General features: G+C 33.2%; 2 protein-coding genes across 3 annotated transcripts in view; one reads left to right on the forward strand and one right to left on the reverse strand.

Moving 5' to 3' along the window:
* LOC124531842 (etoposide-induced protein 2.4 homolog) lies at positions 1-7,829 on the reverse strand. Its single transcript, XM_047106382.1, has 7 exons — positions 7,641-7,829; positions 7,403-7,557; positions 6,693-6,948; positions 6,191-6,310; positions 5,178-5,401; positions 971-1,042; positions 1-143 (listed from the first exon to the last, which is right to left on the reverse strand). Exons 1-7 carry the CDS (start codon positions 7,653-7,655, stop codon positions 56-58), a joined length of 930 nt encoding a protein of 309 aa, XP_046962338.1. The 5' UTR covers positions 7,656-7,829; the 3' UTR covers positions 1-55.
* Positions 7,830-8,364: 535 nt separating this feature from the next.
* LOC124531839 (ATP-binding cassette subfamily G member 4) overlaps positions 8,365-19,832 on the forward strand; it is a 53,950-nt gene continuing 42,482 nt past the window's right edge. The window contains exons 1-2 of one of the 2 annotated variants that reach the window (XM_047106380.1): positions 8,365-8,576; positions 10,707-10,834. In XM_047106380.1, coding sequence (XP_046962336.1) covers positions 8,545-8,576; positions 10,707-10,834 — 160 coding nt within the window. In that variant the 5' untranslated portion in view covers positions 8,365-8,544. Of the gene's footprint in view, positions 8,577-10,510; positions 10,835-19,832 lie in introns of those variants that run through there. The other variant, XM_047106379.1, reaches the window with a different exon arrangement.

The raw sequence follows: 19,832 nt of genomic DNA on the forward strand, positions 1-19,832 counted from the left end.
CAGGTTGTGTCAGTGCACTAAGACTAAGGCCCCCCCCCAGGCCCCCCCAGGCCCCTCACGTGTCGTCGGCGCGGCGGCGCGCGAGGCGGAAGAGGCCGTTGGCCAGCGCCACCACGCCCGAGAACAGGCGCAGCGGACACTCGCTGCGGACAACGAGACCCACACTTCAATACCGCTCTATGCTAATTGTGTTACTTTGGGTGAGGGTAAAGTTGAGCCGAGATGGCCCATTAGGTAAATATAAATATAAATAAATATGAGACAACATCACATACATTACTCTGATCCCAATGTAAGTAGCTGAAGCACTTGTGTTATGGACAATCAGAAGTAACGACGGTACCACAAACACCCAGACCCAAGACAACATAGAAAACTAATTGTAATCTACATCGACTCGGCCGGGAATCGAACCCGGGACCTCAGAGTGGCGTACCCATTAAAAAGCGGTGTACACACCGCTCGACCATGGAGGTCGTCAAAAGGAGGTAGAAAGCATGCATCTTAACCGATGATTGCTGGTTCAAAGTGGCTAGAATGCGTGCATCTTAAGTCTTAACTGATAATTGCTGGTCCAAACCCAGGCAAGCACCGCTGATTCATGTGCTCAATTTGTGTTTCATTCATGTCGCGCTCGACGGTGAAGGAAAACATCGTGAAGAAACCTGCCCGTGTCTCATTTCATACAAATTCTGCCACATTTGCATTCCACCAACCCGTATTGGAACAGAGTGGTGGAATTCGTTCCAAACCTTCTCCTCGTGGAAGAGGAGGTCTTGGCCCAGCAGTGGGAAATTTACAGGCTGCTGTTGTTGAGAGTAAAGTTTCCATGTTACGAAAAACGTTATATATCTTCACCGTCAGACATTGGGTCAAATATGAATAAGCAGTTATGATATTGAGGCGTCTCTCTTTCCTTTACCCTCCACATTCAATCGACACAATTAAATCGGTTACAAACTAAACTCACCTGCCCGTGACCGGGGTCGCTTCGTTCCCGCTCAGAATAAACACCGGGAAGAAGATTGAGAAAACACAACCACTGAAACATAAAACAAAAAATAAAACACACAGTCCGGCGGAGAGCTTAGTTGACAAAGTGTTAAAACACAAGCGAAATGTAAACTGACACAACAAACTAATATCTCTCTATATTGTTCAAATATCGTTCGAATGTTCAATATTGTTCGAATCAAGATGGCCCAGTGGTTAGAACGAGTGCATCTTAACCGATGATTGCGGGTTCAAATCCAGGCAAGCACCACTATATATATATATGCTTAATTTGTGTATATAATTCATCTCATGCTCAGCGGTGAAGGAAAACATCGTGAGGAAACCTGCATGTGGCTAATTTCATCAAAATTCTGCCACATGTGCATTCCACCAACCCGCATTGGAACAGCGTGGTGGAATATGTTCCAAACCCTCTCCTTAATGGGATAGGAGGCCTTAGCCCAGCAGTGGGAAATTTACAGGTTGTTAAATTAATTTTAACGACTCTTAGTAGTTTTACTGACCAACAAAGCAACCTATGCAGCTAAGATGCTAAAATATTGTTACTTGGCAGTGGAATATCTGAGGACTTGTAGTACCTACCGAACTGACAAATACCTACAACAAAGACGACCGTCAACTTTAGCCCAACAGTGATATATTGTACTGGTATTTTAGTACGAAGCTTATAGCTGAGTGTATGGTTGAAATCGTCACGTACCGCAAGAGCGTTATGCGTTAGCGACGTTTTTTTCTATTGACTTATTTAATGTTTTTGTTCCACAGGGGATTTTGAGAACAATTTTCATTGTCATTTAATTTATTTTATTGTATCAATAGCCGCCCAGCCGCCGCGGGTTGCAATACTGATTCTAAATATATTACAGAATGTCTTACAATGTTCAGAGTTCTTTAATCGTTATAGAATTAAAAAAAACGTATTCCTATATCCTTAATATTTAAAAAAAAAATCGCACCAAAATCTTTTGCGTAATTTCAAAGATCAAAGCATACATAGCGACAGACAGCGGTAAGCGACTTTGTTTTATACTATTTAATGATAATAATGATGAGAATTATATTGATAACAAGCCGCTATGTCCGTGCGTTTTAAAACTGTAATATCTTTGAAAATATTCATTTAAATTACATGCTGCAAATATTATATTGGATGTATAATGGCTATATTGATCTACATTGGATGCACAATTTATTTAAGGTACCTAATTGGATAAGGATCAATGCTATATTGCTTAAAATCGCTTCGAAAATAAGCCATTTCTTTTGTTAAAATAAAAAAAAATGTTTATTGTGGGTTATCTTTAAGAGATAGACATATACCATCGCGGACTCTTTTGTAGACATTTTTGAGGTGTACAATTCTGTAGTATATTATTTTAATCTATCTAGTAGGTTTCAGGCAGCGTTTACAATGTAAGCGCAAAGAAATTAAAAAAAATTACGACATTACATGAGAAACTTTTGAATTATCAGTGTTACTTAACTATATTGTCTATGTATTATATATAAAAACCTTCCTCTCGAATCACTCTATCTATTAAAAAAAACCGTATCAAAATCCGTTGCGTAGTTTTAAAGATTAAAGCGTACAAAGGAACATAGGGACAGAAAAAGTGACTTTGTTTTATACTATGTAAAGAAAAGATATATATCGAAAGCAACATCGTTCCATACGGATATCCCGCGATAACTCTGCTATTTTATGGGCATATTTTAGTCTTACTTACATCACATGCAGATAGTATTTATTTATACAATTATGAATATAGAAAGTTAATTAGTATGAATATTATTAAGACCCGGAAATTATTACAATAACGATAAGATACGAGAGCAAAGTACATCACTTATCTAGTAGTGAAGTACGTTCGGTGGTACGATCACAACTTAGAAATCGTAGTGGAATATTTGCTAGCGCCAAGGTTGTTGAGAATTAATTTAACCGAAACAGTTGAACTAACCAAAACGATTACACACAAACGCACACATATGTATGTTCAATTCATATATGGTATAAAACGTGGCTGAATATTTATGTACCAACGTGAAATTATTACATTCTTCATGAAATAAATGACACACTGCCAATGATGTTGTAGTAAACAGATATGTTATTAACGCGCAAAAAGTGAAGACTAGAAAACGTCCCAATTGGGACGTTTGGCTTTAGTCGTTTTACGTAGTAATACGTTATAATTCATCATAATTAAGTAGTAATACGCTTTGCGTAATTAAAACATCTAGTTATCCCTTTTACTTATTGTTTTTATCAAGCAGTCCTTTTTACTTTTAACGAAATGTAAAAATAAACTAAAATAAACGGTCCCCGGCACGGCACACTTTTTTCTGTTGTTTAGTATGGATATAACATATCGGTTTATTATAATATCATTGCACACTGCTCTTTATTTATTTAATTATAACGATTACCGTATAAAGATATGTATAAGTAAAAAACATTGAAACCTCCTTAAATTGCCGACCTTGGGAGCTAAAATGTTGTGTTCGTTGTGACATTTTTAAATTTGCTGTTTCGTAAATTCAAATCGTTCGTAAAAAAAATAGGTACATTGGTAAAAAAGGCGTATTATTCGATACGAGACGTTATAGATGATAAAAAAAGTGGGGTTAATACCTGTTGACTTCCAAGCAGGATATATTACATACGAATTTAACTAACATGACTGAATTTTTAAACGTTGAAAAATATTAACTACTGTTTTTTTTATGGTATAGGTTGGCGGACGAGCATATGGGACACCTGATGGTAAGTGGTCACCATCACCCATAGACAATGACGCTGTAAGAAATATTGACTATTCTTTACATCGTCAATGTGCCACCAACCTTGGGAACTAAGATGTTAAGTCCCTTGTGCCTGTAGTTACACTGGCTCACTCACCTTTCAAACCGGAACACAACAATACTGAGTATTGTTATTTGGCGGTAGAATAACTGATGAGTGAGTGGTACCTACCCAGACGGGCTTGCACAAAGCCCTACCACAAAGAGATTCTTGCCGGTCGGTAGAATATACTTTCCGAACCGGTGGTAGCTTCACTTAATTGTTATATGACGACTCAAAAGTGCTTGAAAAAGCCCACTTGAATGAAGTATATTTTGATTTTGATTTTTTTAATTGGAGTCTCAAGTTGATTTCAAAGAAAATAATAACTGCATCATTAAATTTTTGATTACGTTTTCTGAGCCGGACACCAAATCTGACTGCCGACTATTCTATCTGACCGATGGCGTCTGTATCGCTAACGAGGATACATTCTCAGAAGTAAGAGTAACGCGAGGTATACAATTCGATCATAAAAGTTGAGTTGTAATAAGAGCGTCCCTACACTTTAATTACTGAATACTAATTAAAATGACGGACATAAAACGCACAACCTGAGCCAAATGTGATGATGAGTCAAATGAAGAGAAATACCGCACAGGTTTTTCCTGTAATTTGACTGGAAAAAAATGTTCTAAGGGTTTCAGTGGCAGATGTATGGAAATTCGTTATTTATATAGAAATCGGTTTTTATGGCTATTTTTATGAGTACATATGATTTAACATTTACACTCCTTTAGTTTACCATATTTAAAATCATAAATTCACAAAAAATTGCTGTTGTAACACAATGCATTATTCCGCAGCAAGCATGATTAATTTATATTACTATTATAAATGTAAAAGCAATCCTGTCTGTCTATCTGCCGCTCTTTCACTATCAAATACAACAAACAACAACAACAACAGCCTGTAAATTCCCACTGCTGGGCTAAAGGCCTCCTCTCCCTTTGAGGAGAAGGTTTGGAACATATTCCACCACGCTGTTCCAATGCGGGTTGGTGGAATACACATGTGGCCGAATTTCTATGAAATTTGTCATATGCAGGTTTCCTCACGATGTATTCCATCACCGCTGAGCACGAGATGAATTATAAAGTCAAATTAAGCACATGAATCAGCGGTGCTTGCCTGGGTTTGAACCCGCAATCATCGGTTAAGATGCACGCGTTCTAACCACTGAACCATCTCGACTCTTACTTTCAAACAGTTGAACTGAAATTGATAAATTTTCAAACTAGCAATTAATATGTCAAACATAATAATTAAGAGATATATTGTGTTCGGCTTTGATGACTTTTAATTAAAAACTCACCTTATGATATAAGACTGGGGAATCTGTGTCAGCACAGCTAATGGTAGACCGAAACCCAGAAAGTACGGCCAATTGGTTTCAATGAACGTAAGTCTCTTGTGCAGCTCCCAGCCCATGTTGAACCATTTGTATTCAAAGGAGTACAGAGAGTACAGCAAACACATGTGGACCAAGCACAACAGCTCACCAATGTATGTTATGGGTAACATACTGACTAGCATACTCTGGAAAACAAAGGAAACATATTAGTTATATTTATATACAAGTATGTCTTAACTGTCATCATCATCACAAACAACTTAAGCTAGATACGCAATAGGCTATTTGACTGGTTTTTAAAATCCATTTTATATTATTTAGTAGAAGTTAAGGAACCCAGTAAAAGTTGTGTTTTTTATTTCTAATACATATTTGCCGAAAATATTATATTAAAAATTCCATATTTAAATAGCCCGCAAAAACGCTACTTGGACAATATGGCGCTGCAATGGGGTCGGTGACGTCACTTTCTTGTATTATAATCTGTGGTACATATTGTAGAAAAGCAAAGTTTACAAGAAAGTGACTTCATCATAAGCCCGGCCAATCAGGAGCGTTTTGTGTCACGTGACAAACATTTGAAAAAATGCATTTTTATTTATGGATTTTTGAATAAATTAACTATTATTTTCAACTTTCGTTAGGAAATAACCATTTTTAAACTCATAATATACACTGATTACCATAATTCACAATTTATTTTTCGCATTGTCAAACAGCCTATTAGGGTGTATAGTGTGGTAAGTGGTCACATTCACCCTTGCAATGCTGGATGTGTTCATCAATGTATTAACATTATATGCCATAACATACGAGGTAAGATATCTTAAGTACCTCTAATAACACTGGCTTTTTTTGTTGGTGAATTGATTTCAATATAAATTTGCCAGGGTAAAAACAGGTTGGCCTACCTGTTTTTATAATAGGAAAAAGCTCCTAGGGTTAAGTTAAGAAAGGTTGATGACAAATATTACCTGAACTAGAAATAGAGCTTGCACCAGAAGACTGAATAGTGAATCAGCAATTATTTTACTGACACTTGACATGAATTGTGGACGACCTCTGCGATGTCTATACGCAGAGTCTGCTATGTCCTACAAGCAATGTTACATTTATAAAAGAGGTAGGTAAACAGAAAATTAATATTCTCTTTTTCAAATCTTAAGTTTGTATGTATATAGTGTTACAAGAGTTGAATTATGGCAGAAAGATAATAATCAATTATTTATTTATTTATGTACCAACGGAGTATACAGAAAATTATATAAATGGAAAATGTATACAAAAGGATAACTTATCTCTAACAAGAGATCTCTTCCAGAAACCCTGAATCTAGTGGAGATTATTTGTAATACATATCAATTAGTTGGTCTGTTCAAGGAAAACAATGAGTTTTAAAAAATCACTTAACTTCTTTGATCATTTGTGGGTTTTGGTATTGTTTTATTTTCATTAGTAAGTTGTTTGCCTACTCACTTGAAACCACAAGCTATTGACCAATTTGCTCAGCAGAAAGAGAGGTAGCACCCATATCATCCTGAACGTCATGGAGAGGAAGGGCTGCATCCACCCCCACACATTATGTGCCACACCGGGGTTGTGGCCAAACACTAGTATAACTAAGTACTTCACTGCAGGTAGCAGGCCATACTCAAATATGAGTATGCTTAACAGAAATATAAATCCATTGAGTATACATGATTGTAAAACCCTAGTAAGTACTTTTGATTCCCTGAAAAAGTGAATTTAATTTAATTTTATCCAGTTAACTTAGTGGCTAAGTAGGTAGGTCAATCTGATAATATACACAATAAGAACTGTAACATCAAAAAGAAATTTTAAAATATTTAAATTGTTATGATTAATTTTTTGTGAGATCAACGAGACAGTGAAGAGTTACTTTTAAAGACCTGAAATTATGATTTCTCTGTGTTTTACTATTTAAATACAGCGAAAAAATCTGTAACAATTATTATAGCTTATACTAATTATTTTATTGTGTATGTACATTTTATATAATTTCAATTAATAATTATAAATTTTAGAATATATAAATATCAATTTCAAAATTGTTTTAATTTAAATTTCAGTAACCACAATAATAAAACATGTAAGTTCCTACATAAGGTACTTAAATTTAGACTTAAGAGGTAAAAAGTGAATCATAGTAAATATATGTTACTAACTGTTTCACTTTAGTTTGCTTCTGTTTACTGTTTTCAAAATCAGCTGGTGGCGATCGACTGAGGGCTCGTTCATTTATTTCTCTATCTAAATATAATAAGACAGTGACTCCTCGTAAACTATCTATAAAACCTTTGATAAGCGATACACAAAAATTCTGAAACAAAGAATACTTTTGTTATTACAAATCAGAACACTTCGATTTAACAAAGGTTTGAAACAATTAAAATATATAATTACTGTTACGCTTTCCATTTTCTAAAAGTTATTATTGCAAATCTTATTGCTTCATTATAAACAGTTTAAAAAAAAAAAGTTTTTTTACATTATGGAGAAAATATTTGACGTAATATTGAAATATTTGTCACTTTTTGAACTTTAGTCTTACCTATATCGACACTACAATCGGACTAGTGTTACCAGCTTAGATTTCACAATACATATAATAAAATATATAGTTAAAATAATTGACAGTTGCAGTTGTACACAAGTTTCAGAGTATGACTTTACTGTACACGTTTAAATAATAATAATGTTTTATTTTTTTTATATAAATTGTATATCCTATAACGTCTTTTTTTTATTTTTGGTTATATCATTGATCCACTGAGTTTTGTGTTCAATTCCAGAGATTTAGTTTTCATAGCACTTGATGCACATATAGATCATTTAGCGAGCACAAACTATCTCAAAAGAAACTGAATATCATGTCGTGTCAGTATCGAAGAATATAATAGAAATTACAAATTCTTTACATCACATAAATAGTTACATATATTTAAATATAAATTGAAATTAAGATTTAGAAGGAATGAATAATTAAGGTAAATGTTTGTACTGTCAATCAATCAATATTATTCAATATATATATTTCAATTGCAATATGTACTGTTTCCTATTGCTGTTTAAGGCATAGATTAAATAATAAATATGACATTTGAAAGTCACTACACAATATTTACATTTAATCTATGGCAAATGCACGCACTATTTGTTTTCATAGTAAATTTTCACTATTAAGTGTTGTGTTGCGAATGTTGTGAATTGTGATATTTTTGAATTAAAAATTACATGTATTGTGGCTTTCTGGTAGTATTAAGTATTAGTTCTCTATAAGCAATAAGTGTTATGAGCTTGGATAACGATGGATAGCAAGTTTCTTCTAAATAACTTTGGGTAACTATTTATTACAAATTTGAACGTAAAAGTTCTCGACGTAGCCATTTCTCATGACCTCTTTAAAAGAATTACTTGCACTGTACCATTACGTTCAACTTATTAGTTGGATTTTAATAAAAATATACATTTAGATTAAATCAAAACCCATTAAAAGTTTTACAATAATTATAGTTGTCATAGTAATTACTTATTAGAAAGTATTTGTTGATTTTAACCTGGGGTCGTAATTATTTATCCAGAAAACATGTTAAAATAATAACCATGTTAACATTTACTGAAATATTATTTCCCGAATTCCTTAATTACCTTAATTAATAGCAATGAACTTTATATGCTGTGGAATCTTTAAGGTTTAATATTCGGATTGATTAAAATAGTCGTACAATATGTTACTGCCTGTTTATGGTATAACTTAAGGGCATAAAACTTGTTTATATGGTATACAAGATGAATGGCATTCTACTTGACCTTTGTAGTAGTGGAACCTTTGACATACTAATTAGTAAAGTCCATGGAAATCTGAGTCATTTATATTTTTCAATGTTAAAAACTACCTTTGAACTGCCAGTAGAAATGTACTTCGTCAATATTGTATATTTGGTACACTTAAACCACTTTTAATGAACTTTATTTGTCTTAATGAAGTAGGACAAAGTGGATTATTTATAGATTTTCTTTAAATATATATATTAAGTGCAATAAACAAATCATCGCAAAATTTTAATTAATCAAGTTTCAATAGCGTATATATTCACTAAAGATATTTGAGTCTTAGATAAAAACTTTTAAGCCACTGTCAAATTATATTACATGTGATATAAAATGAAGTACCAATAACTTCAGTGTTGACTTTTATAACTAGTCATATGGAAAAAAATGTCCTAATTAAATGGTGTCAATGATAATAGTTTTTATTCCAGTGATTAAAAAATCAAACCATTTTTGCCTCATATTAAATTTACACAAATATTATCCAACATTATTGTATAAAAAGTTCGTATAAGTTAATAATAGCCAATTCAAGGAAAAATTATGAACGAGATATCAGAATATCTGTATAGTTTTATACATGAAATATAGTTAGCAATAAATTAAGTTTCATATATCCTTTAAATATTAACTATAAAATATTTTAATTTTTATAAGTACCATTTTCTTTGAATGAACAAAGCAGTAGAATACCTGATAATGCGCAGTGACTATTCAGATGACATCGCACACAGCCCTACTACTAAGTTCGTTGTATCTTAATTAAAACTTTTATTGGTTATTTATCCATGTCCCACCAACTCATAATATTTGTAGAAATTTTATCATTGAATATACAAATCCTTATATTGAATTCTATAATACACATATATTTAAATAAGAACTAATTCTATATAGTACCTTGATTCCGAGGATGTAAGTATTTTGCATTTCCTTATGTCAGAGTTTGAGTTGTATTTCACAATTCTAACTGTAATAATAATGTTACCAAAAACAACACTACATATTGTTTTGACATTAGTTAAAACCAATCATATATTAGACATAATATATAGCCTCGGTAGCGCAGTAGGCAGCATGTAAGTCTCATATATATTAGACATAATGAAAGTAACTAAACTAATTATGACACCATAAAAATGATCTCAACTCACTTTTATTAATTATCTGTATATAAAATAGATATAATTTGTATCAACAGTAAGTTGTAACTACTTGTAAAAGTTTTTTATTAGATCAATATTACCATGAAAATTTAATACATCTAATAAAAAAATTAGTTCTGATTTAATTATTCTATAATGTGACGCTTTAAAAATGTAGGTATTTACTTGGTAAAAAAAAATATTTTTCATCGATATAGTTGTGGAACCCTGATAAAACATATCCGCTGCGCCGGCGCAAAGTTCAAAACTCTACCTCGACGTCACTCGGCTGACGGCTCGCCCAAGTAGTCAGTGTGTGCGCGAGCGTGCGGCGTGTCGCGCGTGTATTGCGCCCGTGTTCACTTCCTTTGTGACGTAGGAAATGAGAGTTTGACATCTTAGTTCACAGCTCCATTGTGTAAAATATAAAAATGAAAGTTGACAAAGAGGCATGCCTCACACTCGAGGAGTCTAAACCGATGATATCCGGCAGGAAGGACAGCCTGAAGGTGACCATCACCCCAGCGCAGCCGAAGACCCTCACACATCTGCCCAAGAGACCGCCAGTCGATTTGGCTTTCACAGATCTGACCTACAGGGTCCAGGAGGGAAGAAAAAGCAGTAAGTATTCATGTTTATACAAGGATTTAGTTTCGTTCGATATCCAAAATTAATTGTAGTTATGAATTTTGTAAACTAGTTGTAAGTTATATTGATAACATGCGCTTTGTGATATTGTATATCTTTGTTTACGCAGATAGATGTTTGTATATATTTAATCGTTGAAGTTGAAAAAACTCTAGTACAAAGGATTCGAACTTTGATCATTCTTTGTTTTCATCTCACTTTGTTCGTACGAGGATCTTCTGCCGACGGATTTTCGTAATCGTATTGTTTGACGATGATTACGCCGAGATTGAGAGTTATTATTTATATTACTTGTATCCAACGAGGTTTTATCTTTATCCCAGAAACGAATGTCTCGTGTCATATTATCAATGATATAAACCATTAGTGGGTAGAATCAGACATTTCTGTAAAATAAATATTGATAAAACTTACTTAACACGAAAACGTTTCGGTTCAATATGTAACAAATATATTTAACTGTTACATGTTAACTCAACTAGTTACTTGAACACATCCTTACACGAAAATATAATTCGTGTTTCTTACCGGTTTTAAACTAGCTTCCTTAATAATGCTCGTCTTAAAATCCATTAACATTAATCGGTTGTTAGAAGATCATTATTAAAATGATGTTAATATTAAAGTAATTAGTAGTCGACAATCTGTAAATAACCCACTTCTGGGCTGGTGTTTATGTCACCTGAAGGTCCATTATTGGCTGTCGCTTAAGTTTCTAGCAGAATTTTCCGAGTAATGAGATTTTCCGACTCGTGTTTTCCTTTAGCGGAGCACGAGATGAATTATAAACAATATAATTAGTGCCTTGAAAAACTACGAATTACATTATGATTGGAGAATTAAGAGTCATAAAAATTTCTTTCATAATTATTCTTGATAGACAAACAACGTGACGTTAACATATGGACTGTTGATTTAATTGCTTGTAAAAGTTGTCTTTAGCGATAAGTACGCTCTAATACTTACAAATTTAAGTTGTTTTATTTGCAACAAACACATGGATTGTGCCTTCTGTTGGTATTTGGCCATCTTCACTAATGTACATTGCGAATGCGCAGCCACCCACAGCATTGACAATCACTCGAGGCTCGACAACAACAGCCTGTAAATTTTCCACTTCTGGGCTAAGGTCTCCTCTCCCTTTGAGGAGAAGGTTTGGAACATATTCCACCACCCTGTTCCAATTCGTTTTAGCGGAATACACATGTGGCACAAGTGGTGCTTGCCTGAGTTTGAACCCGCAAACATCGGTTAAAACGCACGTGTGCACTAACCTAACCACTGGGCCATCTCGGCTCGAGCCTCAATATCCGTCAATCCAAGGGACTGATGATCAGTAGTTCGATTCTGTAAGAATGCACATTGTAGGTCAGTCTTGAAATTTTTTTACTCTGGTGTTTTAATATTTTTACCAAACAAATTCAGTTAACAAAATGACCAAGCATATGTAGTATATGAAGAGGCCTCCACGGCCGTAGGCCCGATGACCTCCCAAATCGGCCCTTCCTATCTCTTATAAATGTTGTACATAATTATTATAGTCAATGTCGCATATAACTTTCTGGTATATCACGGCTGTGTTCTGCGGTGTTCGAGTATGTTCTTACAGAATAGGTCAACTTGATTCGTTTTTATTCCCAAAAGAATAATGAAGTAATACCAAGTAATACAATTTGTGTCTCGAATACTATGTGCCACAGTATGTGTTATATTGACGATGATTGTTTACTGTTAACATTTCACGCAATGAAACTTATTGATATTCTTTAATTTTGAGTTTTTAAATTAAATAAATCCAAATTTTAATTGCACAATATCGTGATATTACTATTTAGTATTTTGTTACAATCGGGACGTCTGGTATTCCCATCAATGACTGCGCAAAACTTTATAGCGTGCATTTGGCACGCGTTCGTCTGAATCACAGGGAATATGTTTGTTTGTAAATAGTCGAGGAAACCAACGAGGAAAATATTTTACATCACGTTATTCGTTCCCGATAATATCATAAAGTTGGTCACTTTTTCATTTCATCTATAAATAATTCTTACAGGTTTATAGTAAATTCGCGGTTGCAATATTAATAGTCAATATACTACAGAATTTGTTTATTTACGATATCACATTAGAAAATTAATAAGCGTTTCTTTACTATATTGTCCATGTATTATACACAAAAACCTTCCTCTCGAATCACTGTATCTATTAAAAAAAACCGCATCAAAATCTGTTGCATAGTTTTAAAGGTTTAAGCATACATAGGGATATAGGGACAGAGAAAGCGACTTTGTTTTATATGTACTGTGTAGTGAGTAGAGTGTGTCACTGACAGTATCAGCATTGTCGTTACTTCCTCATTCTATACCGGAAGGAAAGGTTTAATTTTCAATTACTCAAGTACCCATTTATTGTTTTTAATATTAAATATATTTTTATTTATAGCAAGTCACATCACGTAAACCTTACATGTATTTTTTTCAAACGGCTGACAGACGTGGGTTGCAATTTTCATGTCCTTTGTTCCTCTGATCACAAGCGACCTTAAATCGATGGTATAATTATATGGTATAATTATATATTATTATTCAATTCTCAGTATGGGGAAGTCTTATATGCTTTGGGTAATATTCGGGTATTCACAATTCCGCACCGAGATGGCACAATATCTTTAAAAAAGATGTAACTATTGATCATTATTACAAGTAAAAACAAGAATTTTGCTTAACATTTTATCTATTTTAAAGAATTCAAATCTTATGCTAAAAACCTTGATTAATAAATCGTATTACTCGATAAAAGATTATATAGATGATAAAAAAAGCGTGGAGGTAGCGTTATTTGATTTCCATAAATTATAAATAATAATTCAATTGTAATTATTGTTATCTGTGTAACTCGATCGTTGGAAAGGACTACCAACTGATTGTAGATTAATTTCGGTACATTCCGAATCAGTGGTAACATTGAATTTACTTTATTCTCCGTACGACTGTACAGAATTTAGTATGTTTTGATTTAGTTTTTGCTCATATTGCATACAATATTTGCACTGACTATAACAATAATTTATGTTATGAAATATTCTCTGATCACTCAAATGACCATAAAAGTTTGCAACAAAAATATTGTTCTAAAAATGTATATAAAAGTTATACATACAGTTCATAATGATCTATAAATTAAGAGTAATGTAGTAAAATATAATAATATATGCTTTAATTTTATTAAATATACTTTAGCTTTATTTACCTAAATGTGTCCAATCAAATGTTTTGTACGTGAGCAGGCCCTAACTTCAATTTTAATAAGAGTAAACGCTTTTATAAATTAGGGACTTCTTACATTAAGTGTAACTGTCGGTTCCTATAGTTTTGAGATCAGTGGAAGTTACTTTGTATTTGATGCTCAAGTGGTAGATTAACATCCGACACTGCAGCTTCCCTCACGATGCTTTCGTTCACCGCCGAGCACGAGAATTATGAACACAAATTGAGCACGTAAACATTTAGTAGCGCTTCATCAGATTTGAATCGGCAATCTCCAATTAGGGTTCACTCGGTCTAACATACAGAATACTAAGTACCTATTGTGTGATAATGAATGTCCCGCTGTTCTCTATTAAAGAGATTAAAGAGCCAAGTAACATGCATATAATGACTCATTAAAAGCAATTAAATGATTATAAAATAATAATAAACAATGTATTTTTTTTGCTCTTGCTGGCGCTTCTACACGTAATTACAACCACTCGGCACATTGTTGGATAATATTTTATATTATGAGTAGAATACATTTTTCACGAGCAGAAGTTGTCTTTGTTTATTAATAATACTTACTCCTTACATCGTCAATGTGTCACCAACCCTGGTAGCTATGTTCTTATGTCCTTTGTGCCTATAGTCCCACTGTCTTACTTAGCCTTCAGAACACAACATGACAAAATTTATGTGGTAGAATATTGATGAGTATGCCACCTACCCAGGCGAATTTGTGTTAAGCTCTACCCTTAAGAAAGTTGTTTTCAAGGAATTACTAATATGTACTACGTAGTAAGTCTACAATTGAGCGTAGTTTTGAGTTAATAGTGGGGTTAGTAACCCTATAGTTACTTAGGGGTTAGGATTTAACCATTCCAACCAAACGGTGGTAGATTATCAACAATCAATAAGAAAGTGTAAACACTTCTATTTTGAATAAAGGTTTTTGACTTTGACTTTGATTCTATTTGTTAAGGTAACCGTACAACGTAACATGTTTAAACAAAATACAAATACAAAACATTTACCAATAAAGTTTCCAAAAGTAAACAATATATTATAAGGTGAGATTACGATTCACAACTACATATAGCTGGGTGGTCCTTATACCGCTGATCTATTAAAGAGTTATTCAATATAATAATATCAAAATTCGCAACTACGAACTATTTCCAATGAAATAAAATCTCTATATTTCTGTTTCTATTTTGTCCTCATTTAATTAAAAGAAGTTCTAATTAAGGAAAAGTTTAAAGAAAGCGCACGTATTCCTCAGACGCTAACCGCGTTAAATGCTAACATTCTTTACTGACATCTAGGTACAATCACTACATTATAAAAACCAAGTCTCCCGGCCGTGACTGTGTGTCTGTATGTTTGCGATAAATTCCAAAACTACTGAACGGTTTTTCGTGTGGTTTTCACTAATGAAAGGGTGATTAATGAGGAAGGTTTGTAATTAATTAATGTTTTTGTGTAAATTAAGTTGAGATAGGATGACAATTGTTAAATATGTCGGAAAAAATTAAGCCTCCAAATATATATTTCAATATATTTAATAAAACAAAAAAATTAAAAATAAGTTAAAAATATAAAAAAGTGTTATGTCTATCTGTGCGAAGCCGGGACTTGGTAGTTGTCGTTATAAAAGGGAAGAATTGATTCGTCAACGACTCGTACTACTCTACCTCATATAGATAGCCTTATGATGTACGATAAACGTTACGATGATCTCGTATTATTCTCAATTATTCAACATTGACAGAACTGGCTCGGTTACTGCCGCTGGATAAAGATTGTTTAAATCTGCAGTATTTCCGTAGGTTCGCTTTGCATAAATATAAAATCATGTGACGCGTTATCCTTGGTACAAATTTCAAGGTTTTTTAAGTAATTACATTAAGAGGAAGTGTTACAGTGATAAGTGATTTTCATCTTTATGAATATGAAAATAAAGTTTGTTATAAAATTTGTTCTCATAAATACGTCAACTTGTGTTATCATTCGTTTATAGGACCTTTGGTTTTTTTATTATATTTATTTCATTTGAATTATTGTACTTGTAATAAAACAGTTCATTGTACTGCATAATAATCCGTGGCACGGCAAGTGGAGCCCGTGTTTTATAAGCTGTCTCATAAAACATACGACTATCATACTAACAGCCAACATTGAAACTTGCATAGTCTTTTAAGGCTTTCATAATGGAATATATAATGTAGAGATGGAAAACAAAAAAATGTACCTTCCTATATCGACAGATATATAGAGATATATAAGCTATTGACCCTTGATGGCAATATACTTACCGGTTTTCCTCAGCAGAATTTATTAATAATGCCATCGGTTCAAGTGATCGTTCGAAAAGGTGGAATTGTATTCAATTGATTTTTGAACTTGTATAATGTAAAGTTACACGAGTTGAAATCGTACATTATTAACCGACTTCAAAAAAGGAGGAGGTTCTCAATTCGTCGGGGCCTTTTTTTTTTTTTTTTTTTTTATATGTATGTTACCGAATTACTCGAAGATGGCTGGGCCGATTTTGACAATTCTTTTTTTGTTTGAAAGGGCATGTTTTACAGGTGGTCCCATTGTCAGGAGAACAGGATCTGATGATGGGATCCTGGAGAAATCGAGGGAACTCCTCAAATTTTATAGGCACACCTATAGTGATTTCGGTTTTATTCAAAGTGCCTTAGTTATATGCTTACGAAAAGTGACATTTGATGAAGTAGAACTGATGATGAAGACCACAACTGGTAATCAGAACCTATTAGTAAGTAACTATTTTACGGGTTTAGTTCTATTTCTTTAAGATAGTCTTCAAGCAATTGATGTTAGTAAACATGCCTATGATGAAGTCTAGCTGATGGTGGACTACCAAGAGAACTCCTCAATGATTAACGGTATTGCATCGGGAAAAATGGTATTGTCTAATTGACGATGAGCAGTTAACATTAGGCTATTGTAACTTAGGTAACGCTTAATTTGAGTTGCAGTCCACATCGTATTGAAACGGCGTTGAGTTATGTTTAGAGTCGAAAGCCGAAATGTACTGAGTATAATAAAGTGAATGACAAACACTACCAATTGTAATTATAAATAACAAAACAACACTGAAAAGCAGTAAATAAATTTTTATAAATAAAAAATAACCGCCTTCAAAAATTAACTAAAAAGAAAAAAATAATCAGTTACATCCATATCCAATTTACGATTTTTTAATCACCTTTTGAAGTCGGTGCCAACAAAGTAAATAAATTCCTATATTGAAATCATTTAATTTGTATCGATAGTAAGGTTTGTCTAATGGTGTCATCTATACAATAAATAGATTTAGGTTTGTATGTATGTATTATGTATTATGTACCTATATTAGCAATTTTGGCACCGACTTTGAGAGGTGATTAAAAAATCGTAAATTGGATATGGATGTAACTGATTATTTTTTTCTTTTTAGTTAATTTTTGAAGGCGGTTATTTTTTATTTATAAAAATTTATTTTACTATTTACATTGACAATGACTTGTGATAAGATTTTTTTATGTGCAATCCGATTAGCGCTGTTATTATTATTGACACAAAGATGCTCATAAAAGTTTTATGTGTAAGGTAGCCACTTGTCATGTGGTTCCTGTGTGTTAATAAAGTCAACCAATCAGAGCTCGTGGGGTCGTTAGAGCTGTATCAGTTTAAATCGCTTTTATCCAGTTTCTTGAGCAGACCATTTATCAGAACCGTACTAAGAGTTCGTCTACCGTAGTCTACCGTAATTCGACTACATACTAATATACAATACATTACATTTAAATATTACAATCGTAACCCGTGCATACGTGTAAGTACGATTGTTTTTATTTTAGTAACTGAGTTAACAATATTATTTGTAATACTTCGTAAGCCGAGATGGCCCAGTGGTTAGAACGCGTGATTAACCGATGATTTCGGGCTCAAACCCAGGCAACCACTGAATATTCATGTGATTAATTTGTGTTTATAATTAATCTCGTGATCGGCTGCGAAGAAAAACATCGTAAGGAAACCTGCATGTGTCTAATTTTATCGAAATTCTGTTAAAGTGCATTCCATATATGTATGTATGTTCCAAACCTTCTCCTTGATGGAAGTGGAGGCCTTAGCCCAGCAGAGGGAAATTTTCAGGCTGTTACTTTTTTTTTACTTCGTAATTAATAAAAACAATATGTTATTTGTAGATAATGCCAAAATTGGAAAATTTTATTCAAACTACTTTTACTTGCAATATAATTCCTTGTTCAGTTGTTTATAATGAAGTCGCTTCGGTTTCTCGCATCTGTCCTCCAGTAATATGTTATTAAACGTGTTCATACGTAAGATGTGTTTAAAACGTTTTAATTAAACGTTGCTCATACGTTTAGTGAACATAATACCTCGGGCTTCGTCATCATTATACGGCAGTTGATGGAATTCATTGTCATGCGCGTTATTACATACCTGTAACTAAGAGTTAGTAAGGTATCTAAAATGTAGTATGTATATGATGAGAAAGTTTTATACTGGTTGTAGATACCACTATCGTCTCGTACAGGTTTATAAAAACTTAGACTCAGTAGTTAATGTTCGTTAATATCTTAATGTCTACTAGTGACCCGCCCCGGCTTCGCTAGGGTGCAATGATATGACATCACAGTAGACACTTCTAAAATTGTCAGTGTTTCTTTACTAAATTTTCCATGTATTATATGTAAAAAACACTCTTCTCCAATCACTCTATATATTAAAAAAAACGCATCAAAATTCTGTACGCAGTTTTAAAGATTTAAGCATACATAGGGGTATAGGGACAAAAAGTGTCTTTGTTTTATACTATCTAGTGAAGAGAGAAGGCTACTTAGAATCAGTATAATCAATCAGGCGACTTTGCGTTTTTGTAAAAGCATAACAAACTTAATGAAACGCGGTTGTGTGACTACTGCTCTAGTAGTTTAGTATGACTATCCACAATGATTTAACAAACTTGAATCGTTATATGTAAAATGTACATAGATGTTAATAAATGTCACTTCTCACTGTTCACTTTATGTACTTTTTCCAATAAAACAGTCCACACAAACTTCTTATACTTTTATTACTCTATAATTATAGTTACAGCGTTTCTACTTAGTAAGCACTCCAAGAACAAATTGAACTGAACTCCATCTAATTTGTAATAACTTATATAACTTTTGATAATCATCCCACCCAGAAAATAAGTTACTACTACCCTCACAATATTTGATAAACAAAATCTATATAATAACATTAATTAGTTTTATGATTGATTTTAATAAACATTTACCCACTTTAAGTATCTTAAATTATTTAATTAATATTTAATACAAGAATAATTATATTTATGGTGTATGCTTCATGTTGGGACTGGAGTGACCGGATGTCGCTAACACTCGGCCATCCTGCAACAGCCGTGTCCCACGGCGCTCTGTATTTTCACTATGAGGACTTGCAACCTGTAACAGAAATGAAAAACACCAAATATCCGATCTAAAATTTTAAATTAATTTGAAAGTGTAGTTTTACGTAAACTGCACGTAGTATACTGCCGCTAGCATGTACAAAATACTAGTTTTATGACACAAAGACAATAATCGTAACGTTTTCGTTAAATATCACATAGTCACATAGCTTAAACCCTTTGACACACAGTCACATAGCTTAAACCCTTTGACACACAG

This window comes from Vanessa cardui, chromosome 8, assembly GCF_905220365.1.
Source record: "Vanessa cardui chromosome 8, ilVanCard2.1, whole genome shotgun sequence".
In the NCBI taxonomy this organism is placed as follows: domain Eukaryota; kingdom Metazoa; phylum Arthropoda; class Insecta; order Lepidoptera; family Nymphalidae; genus Vanessa; species Vanessa cardui.

What these genes read in the sequence shown, in the direction of transcription:
- LOC124531842 (XM_047106382.1), bottom strand. An exon ending in AAGCAAACTAAAGTGAAACA is followed by an intron (nt 6,949 to 7,402) that starts GTTAGTAACATA and finishes TCACTTTTTCAG; the next exon opens with GGAATCAAAAGTACTTACTA. An exon ending in CCCCAGTCTTATATCATAAG is followed by an intron (nt 1,043 to 5,177) that starts GTGAGTTTTTAA and finishes TTTATGTTTCAG; the next exon opens with TGGTTGTGTTTTCTCAATCT.